The following is an 8,987-nucleotide window of genomic DNA, read 5'->3' as shown; positions in this document are numbered from 1 at the left end:
AAAATTCCACCCTATCAAATGCCCCATGTGCTTTCATTAGCCCATTGCGTTGGTGTAGGGACCACGTAACCTTGCAGTGATCCCCTTCCTTTTTTTATTTTCAAGTTTCCCTCTCTTCTTGCTCTCCCCCTCGGCCCTCCCCATGTTCCTCTTTCTATATCCCTCGATGCTATGTTTCTCTATCTCCCCCTCCCTCACAACAGAACCATCCAACTTTGCCGGAGTCTGTTGTTCATATATTCCAATCCTCTTGGTCGACCCAAGGAATTACACCTGGTTTGATTCACTTTAACCATATTTAGAAGGAGCAGGAGAATTTAGGATTTAAAGTTTGAGGGAGAAAAAGAGGTAAGATTTATTATTTTTTGAAAGACAGAGAAAAGTAGTCCTGACAAGGGAAATTTGAATAATTATGAACAAGTAGAGGGGTTTATAGAAATTTCGCCTTATATTAGAATGGAGGCGGTTATCTTGTTAGAAACTCTAAGTCGGTGAAAAAACAGAAAAGGGGAAACGATGAAGCCAAGAAGTTCCCCGTCACTGTTCAAACTTCGAACCGTTCCCTCCATGTGAAGAAATGCCGCGAAACAAAGACGAGCTTCCTGCCGTTCGCGTCTATACAGTTTGCGATGAATCAAGGTTTACTTTTAATTCCTTCTCCCTCTATCTCTATCTCCCCCTTCCCCCACCCAAAAAAAAAATCTCCTATTTATTTATTTTCGGAAAATTTTGGTTTCACTTTCTCATTTTGAGAATTCTTGTTGAAATCGACGTCGAACTGGGTTGAAGTGGCGGAATCAAAGGTTCGAACTCTTGTGACTACATTAACCCTAATGTTCTCTTTCATTGTTTGGTCTTCTTCGTTTATTTTATTCTGTTCCCGACGAACAACACATAAATCTTTTGTTCAATGCCTCATTAACTTAACCCTAACCAGATTGTTCTCTCTTTTTTTTTTTTTTGTTGAAATCTTTGGCAGGTACCTGATAGTTAGGAATGTACCAGCATTAGGATGCGGCGATGAGCTGTTGAAATTGTTTGGATCGTATGGGGAGATAGAAGAGTAAGATTTTCTATTTGTGCCTTTTCCCCCTTACCCGGTGATAAGTATAGAAGTGGAAGTTCTTCCTGCTTATATAAGTTATGGCATATTGTTACAATAGTAATGTCAAATGCCATCTAGGGTGTATAGTGATCAAATTATTTTCATAGTGGAGTCATTCATCTAACAGTTCTAGTCTAACTGTAGCTCAGCATCTGAACCTCATTGATCATGTGGTGTTTAGTTTTTATTTACATTGAGCTTTCTCTCCTTAACTAAGGATGTGATGCAGAATTGAAGACCTACCAGCTTAGGAAGTCCAAGAAGTTCGTTCCAGTCCTAGTGTGCCCAGTCTTTAAAGGCTTGGGTATCCTTTTTACAGGTTATTTAGATTTTAAAGAGGATTGGCCAAGTTGTAAGGATTTGACTAGGGGGTTTCCCAGCTTGACTCCAATTCTGCTTTATGGGATTTTATAAATAAAGGGTTCATTAGCCCACGATTTTGTTTTGCTGAGAAGAGAAGTTGTTTTTTCTGCTCCATGCATGGGGAGTTTCTCCTTGTGGTGAATCAAGGTTGATTGATGGTGACTCCAGTCAATAGCTTGTGGTGGGAGGCCCAGGTACTGTCCTCTTGATCTCTTGTTCCAATACTGAAATTTTGTCTTTCAATTCCTGTCCTACATCCTGCAAATTGAATTCAGATTCTGTCCCTGCGATACATTAGTCCTACTCTCACTAGGATGGTTGGATTTCAGGTGTTCTTCAGAACCGGAAGATCGTTTAGGGTTTGAAAAAACTTGCAACTCATCTTCTCTTTTTTCAAACCCTAAAGATTTGGGGAAGATGAGTTGCAGTTTTTTTTTCCCTTGCAAGGGCATTTTTGTCACTTTACCCCTTGATTTTAATACTGTTAGTCTTAAACTAACAGAATGGGGCATGTGTTAACTTTTAAGAACCTCAGGGGGGCACACAGAATTTTCCAAAACTGAGGGGTGTTTTTGTAATTACATGATACCTCAGTGGAGGTACGTGAAAATTTCCCTTTAATTATTTTGAAAAGCATGAGTGGCGTGCAAACCCTTGTCAAATTCAAAGGTAACAACTTCTCTTTATTAACCAAACTTGTATGACTGATCAAAAAACAAGGAAAACAATGTACTCTCGATTCCAGGTATGCAGGACAGTCCACTGAATAGCTGCCAAGCCAAGCGAGGAGGTTTCATCATTCCACCCGAGTATTTCAAAGAGAGGACTCATTGCCTTTAGAACTACATTTCCAACTTCTGAGATCTGCCCGAGTTTTGCCATGGACTAAAACGGGACATCCATCACAAGCAGTTGATTCTTCGACTTTCTAAAACTTGAGGTTGAGTTTATTTCAAGCCGGGGTGAGCTGATGTATATTGAAGGAGAGAAACAAAGGAGGTACATTAAACAGCGGGCCAATCCCAGCCAGCCAAGCTATCATGTCCAGCACTTGGGGGGGTTGAGTTAGATCAAGTTTTGGTCTAGGGTTGGTCCAACAGAACCAGTCTAATGGTCCTTGCATTGGGGTTGGGGTGAGGGGAGGGTTTACTAGTAGTAATTAGTTTCTAATTTTGTATTAAGATTACTACTTATTTATGTTGCAAAGTAGTTTCTTATTTTAGTGTCCTTATATCTTTTAGAAGGCTGGATTCTATAAAGCTTTACTAGTTTCTATTTTAAGGGGATTCTATTTCTAAGACTTCAAAGTAGTAAGGGGGTAAGTTAGGCCACGCAAGGACGGTTCAATTTGCCGCTTTGATTAAAGTTAATAAATAAGAAAGGAGGGGCAGTACTACAGCCCACGATTTAGGCTGGCTGTTTGCTCATGTTATTGTGTGATGCCGGATTCCTGTGAGAGACAGTTAACCTTAGTGAGACGCTAGTGGTTCTGATGAGAGACTAGCAAGGTGGAATGAGAGGCTCTTCCATATCTTCTTTTAATATTTGTCTTAACCTCTCTTTTCCAGTCTGTCTTGTGCATCAGGTGACTGTTGGAACTGAATTGTCTCTTGGCTATTGGCTGATTGTTGAATTCCTTTGCTATGATTCTCCATCAATGTTGAAATGCTAAAGTTTCCTGCTGATAGAGGTGACATGCGGTTCACTGTTGTGTTGTTGGTTGAACATCATGTTGCCATTGGTTCGCTGCAAAACTTTGGTGTTTCTAAGTGGTAACAAAGTCCTGTTATCGATGTTAATTAGAGTCTGATCTGTCCAGTGGATTGGTAGTTGCTGGTAGTTACTAACTTTTGTCCACAATACTACTTTCATGAGGTTGTTGGTTTATGCATTCTGGCCATTGGATTAAGACTAGTTTTATGTATGCTGTCCCATCTAATGAGTGGAGGATATGTTGTTAGTTTGATGATGATCTACTGTGTTGATGTAAAGATTCAGCGTAGTTTCTAAATCTGGAACCATAGTTACTATTTTGGTTTCCCTCCCATATCTCCCTATCCAACCATTGGATCAGAGCCAAACTTTGGGGAGTTGAAGGACACCTAGGGAGACATAGTATTGTTAGTATTTTGGGAGTGATCAGAATTCTGGTTTGGGAGATAACGCGAACTTTGATTTGCTGGTTGTGCACTTTTACAATCCTGTTTTGGGTAGGTTTCTGAAATCTACGATGATGTTAGATTGAATCCATCAGTGTTTTTCTTTGATTTTTTTATTTAAATTCTTCAAACAAACCCAAGAATCCCAATTTTGTTCTTCATATCCTAGCACTTTTCTGCAGTTATTGTTCATTCACTCTTAGCTACTTACTTTGAACTCTTAACTCATTCTGTCAATCTAGTTCAAACTCTACCATAAACCCTAATTTTCCTTGTCTAGAACCCCAGTTCTTTGCTCATAACCCTAATTCTTGCAGAACTTCTGGAATGATATTAGCTCCAATTTTCAAATATTACCCAAAGCTTTTTCTCACCGAATCATATCATCCTAAACCTACACCTAGTTTCTTTACTTCCACAGGGAAGTGTTTGATGAACTTACTGGTTCAGACTAACCTTGTTGGTTCCCCTCCAGATGGTCGATGTCAGTATCACTGTCTTCGGAACACTTGCAGTCCTAGAAGCTCAGGGTAACCCAGTGAGCAACCATCAATATAGATGAGCTTGATGACACCCTTAAGAGTCAGGAATTATATTTGAAAGAGACCAGCAATGAGAGAGTGGATTTTGTTCCTCTATACATATATTTAACATGAACATGTTTCTCAAAAATCAAAATTAGCAAAGCTTTAGTTGGACCTTTCTATTCTCTGCTCATTGTCATTTAACCAAACAAGCTGATTTTGAGGCTCAACATCTAGTCAATATCATGAGCAAGATAAGCTGACTCTATATTTTGGGATGTGTGTGTGGGTGGATGGGGATAGTTGACAACACAAAGAAGTATATTAGGAAGAAAGGGAAAAGGATACCAGAGGTAAGTCCATCTCGAATATGGAAAGTCCACATAATTTCTTACTTCTTTGAGACAGCTCAGGGTATTTCCTAAATAAAAGAAAAAAAAAATTGATGCATTTCTGTTTGATTCTGGGGATTCTTTATGTTCTTTTTGCTACTAATCTTTGAAGTCTTTGAGGATACCTCCATGTAATAATTCTTTGAGATATTTCTTTCCTGTAGCTTTTAGTATATTGAGAATATTCTATCTTATTCCGTAGCCTTTGTTAGGTGCAAACCTATGGATGAAGAAGACTGCGAACCATTTACGGATGTTTACTGGATCAAATTTGTACAGGTCAGCAACGCCAGGTGATTCACATTAATTTGTCTTTCTTATAGATATTATTGTTTACCCGTATAACATAGTTGTCAAGGTGTTGCCTTGGCATCCAGGCGCCTAGGTCACCTAGGCGATTGCCTTGCGTCCAGGCCCCCTCCAACGCCTTGGGTCACCTAGACACCGTGAGAACAATACCGTATAATATATCTGATTTCATGTATTAGATAAATCAGGAAAGTAAAACATTTTAGTCAGCTGTGATGCTAATCTCCATGGACACAGTTTCTTCTGTGGATGACTGATCTGGAAAAACCAACTGTTGGATAGGTAGACTACCATTTTTGTTGGTCACATGCCAAATTTCAGAATATAACTTGGTCAAAATACCCCTCATGTATTGGCATCTTTCCGCGATCTTTTAATCTTTAAAATTGTTATTTTAGATGGGGATTTCTCAACAGCTTTACAACTGTATAGGGTCATGTGGCACACTCTATTTGGGCTGAAATGTGGTGCTTAGTAGGGGAGGCTGGGGTCTACTGGTGCACTTAGTTTGGGCACCAGCTGAGCCTTGATGTGGCTGTTATAGGTGCTGCCGAGAGGGGCCATCTCCTCTTCATCTTCATGTCATTAGATTGACTAATTTCTGTGTTGCATTTCCACTTACAAAATTCAGGTACAAAAATCATATAGTGTATGATTATTGGGTTTCATATGTTTGAACTGTTTGGTCATATTTGTTGTAGGTTTGCAAAGCGGAAACTGGATGAGTTTGTTTTCTATGGGAATAGACTGCAGGTCTCTTACGCTCCTTATTTTGAGAGCCTTTCTGACACAAAGGAAAAACTAGAAGGCAGGAGAAAGGAAGTTCTTGCCCGATTAAATCGTAAGTTTCTTTTCAGAATGATACTCGTGACCTAATTGCAAATCTTTGCGAAGGACTGGGAGGGGAAGAACAGGATCTTTGATAACCAAACAAATTTCTAATGTGATGATGTTCTTTTGAAGTCCCATCTTATTCATATGATCTTCCTTATCACAGCAGGAAGAACCAAAGGGCCTACATCTCATAACCAAGGTGTTGTTAGTGAGTCTTTTGTGTCTCCAGCTCCACTGCCATCCAATTGCATTCCCCATCAAATGATATCTAAACAAAGGTAGAATATTATGTTTAACTTCTACTTTCTCTGTATTTTCTCAATTGGAATATTTTCTAGTGGTTTGATATGGAATGGGACCAACCCCACCCACCACCAACCCCCAAAAAAACTTCTATTTATAGAGAGCATGCCGAATCAGAACAGTCTAGTCACATGAATGATCCACCCCTTCCGATGGTGTCATCTAACCAGGTATGTGGCTTTTCTTTTCTAGTTAATGGTAGCTTCACTCTTCTTCTTCTTCCACCAGGGTATGGAGCTTTCTTATGCTGTTGTATTTTTCCATGTATTTTACATTTGTAATTAAGTATGCTGTTCAGTGAACAGCCATCATTTTGAATACCAACTTATGACTACATTTATGCTTAAAAGTGCATTAAATTTAGACTGAACAACAATCATCACTGTGAAGTGTGAATCTGTTATACCAAACTATTTAGGTTGCTGATATGAGCAGCATAAATAATGGAACCTGGTGTCAGTTGTTTTGCGGCGAGTTTCAAAGACTAGGTTAATAACCTGGCTGATATTGCTCTGATTTCAATTTTATGGCAACCGCATGTCTTGGTATCACGCAAGATAGGAACCTATACCTCTTCACATCATCTTATGACTCAGTGTGGACCTCTTTTGTCAAGACCAATTAATTTATTGACAAAATCTTGAGCTGGTTATATGCCAAAAGTTGCAGTGATGATGATCATAACCTTCTAACAATCTCTACTCAGTGCTCACTTTCTCTAAAACATGTTTTTGGCCTTTCCCCTTATTTTTTTTTTTTTAATGTCTTCAACTTCCGTTGTATTCCTTATGAGCAGGAAAGGAAAAATAAAAATGCAGTATATTGATTAGCCTGGCATATATAGAGAATTGGTTTTTCATTGTAAATGATCGAATCATCTGTCAGCTTTTCTTTATTTTTTTCACCTATTAACGGTGCCCCTAAATTCCCATCTACATATAAAAACTTTTGCCATCATATAACAGTATTTTACTTGATTTATTGAAAATAAATAGATTTCAATTACTTTGCATCTCCTAGGAATAAGTGAATAACTGATGTTTTGTCCTCTAGAAATAACTAATGATTCGTCTTCTATCAATCCCAGGAGTACTTTTCATCCCCATCCATGAATGAGACGGTTCAATTAGTCAGGGACAAGCTTGATAAGGTAAGAAAAGCTAACGTGTGCCTTCATTTGTAATTATTTAAGCAATTATTATAAATTTAAAAATTCTTCCTCTGTATTAGATACAATCAAGCCCGCATCTGGATGCCCAACCTGCACTCAAGAAACCACGAGTGGACAACAGGAGAAGAATTTGATGAATCCTTGTCCCATTGAAGAACCAAATGCATGATGGAAATTCTGGTAACAAGTGGCATTGCCCATGCTTGTGGTACTCAATTCACTAACCCATCGTTTTTGCCTGTAACATTCTCTATGCAGAGCTGGGTAACATCAGTTTGTGTTTACTTCTGGAATGTATATCATTGAGGGAGTCAGTCATGTTTCTTTTGTCTTCCTCCTGCTTAAACCTTGCTTGCTCTCTTCCATTCCCTATTAGCCTTCTGTTATCCTGCTCGAAAGGAGTGCTTGCCCAACAAGAGAGATGGTGGTCCAATCGACCGTTGAACCCATTTACTTCGATTTACAAACAAACAATAAATATAGTCAACAGGTAAGGCAGAAGCGATTCAATCAGCCATTCCTTTCCATAGTTTTACTTTCACAGGGTAAAGGGTAATATGGAAGAAACATTACTTCATCAATTTCCTTGATTTGGCAAAAGCCTCACTTGATTTGGGATTCTGAGCTTTCTGGTTTAAATTAGATGGAGCTTGCATGAGCCAATGACATGAAAATTCAATTCGGGACTAGAATTTCTAGGTAGGCACAATGGTGAGGGTTCTCTAAGTAGGTGCTGGTTCTGACATATAGCATGCTTGATGGAGTTGTATTACTGTGGACAGGTGAACCCTAGGATCCCTTGCTCACATCTCAAGTTTCATACCAATCTAAATTGACGTTGCAAAATAAAGCATTGAAAAGTTCAAGACTAGGGTGCAAGGCAATGCATGGATGGCTGAGATATACAGGGATTCATGAATATATGGGAGGACAATTGATTGAATGCATACCCATCTTTTTTTGAATTATCACATTAACATTCTAAATGAGTATTAAAAAAAAAAACAAAAATATTCCAAATAGCTTACAATTTGGCTTGCGCTTGCCTCTAAAAACTTTTGCCAAAACTTAAAATGACTGATATCCCTATTCGTTTTCTTTCGTAGAAAGCATTTGTCATTTGGAGAAACTTTTCTTGCACCTGCGTTCATCTGGGTTAAAGGAAAATTATACCCATCTAAGGTCATTAATATTTGCCCTTCTATAGTACAAAATCGATAATACCCTTTGCTGTTCCAAATACCCTCTTAACACTAACACCTAGGTCAAGAGATGACCTTGGCTAATGGAAAACCGCTCCCTCATCCTTTTTGGTTTAATTGGAAAAACTTTCATACCATGAAGTTATGGGGAAAATTATCCTCTTCAATTCCTTACAGCTCGACAGTGCTAGTGTGGATGCCCAACATGTGGCAGCTTGGACATCCAATGATCCAAGTTCATTGACTATGTTGCGTTCAGACTGATGGATGTTCGACATCCATACTAACACTGCCGCATACCGAGCTATAGGGAATTGGAGAGGATAATAATCCGAAGTTATGACATCATCAGGACTCTTTGATCATCCTTGTTTAATTTGAGCCTTTTGAGGGCATGCAAACCCTCTCATGCAGTTCACGAAATCATCCATAGCATTGTAAATCCCAATTACCGCTCTTTTTCTGTCCACGTAAGGATGAGAACTGAGAACACAGTCCTGGTCCTTAGAGACGAATCATATTACTTTTCTGTCTCATACTCGGTACGTAACCGTTTATACCCAGGAGAGTGGTTAGGGGGCAGTTTACCATCTTCATCTTTATCATCTTTTTCAATCACACGCTT

General features: G+C 38.9%; 1 protein-coding gene across 2 annotated transcripts; it reads left to right on the top strand.

The window, feature by feature from the left end:
* Positions 1–494: 494 nt before the first annotated feature.
* On the top strand, positions 495–7,330 carry LOC122653918 (RNA-binding protein 48). 2 transcript variants are annotated; one of them, XM_043847879.1, is made up of 8 exons: positions 495–639; positions 980–1,063; positions 4,756–4,836; positions 5,554–5,693; positions 5,853–5,964; positions 6,090–6,159; positions 7,077–7,139; positions 7,220–7,330. In XM_043847879.1, exons 1-8 carry the CDS (start codon positions 578–580, stop codon positions 7,292–7,294), a joined length of 687 nt encoding a protein of 228 aa, XP_043703814.1. In that variant the 5' UTR covers positions 495–577; the 3' UTR covers positions 7,295–7,330. The 2 variants fall into 2 exon arrangements, with proteins under 2 accessions (XP_043703814.1, XP_043703813.1); XM_043847878.1 differs by having other exon boundaries at positions 5,850–5,964.
* Positions 7,331–8,987: the final 1,657 nt, after the last annotated feature.

Source organism: Telopea speciosissima, chromosome 3 (genome assembly GCF_018873765.1).
Source record: "Telopea speciosissima isolate NSW1024214 ecotype Mountain lineage chromosome 3, Tspe_v1, whole genome shotgun sequence".
Lineage (NCBI taxonomy): Eukaryota > Viridiplantae > Streptophyta > Magnoliopsida > Proteales > Proteaceae > Telopea > Telopea speciosissima.
This window is presented reverse-complemented; position numbering and strand designations above follow the sequence as displayed.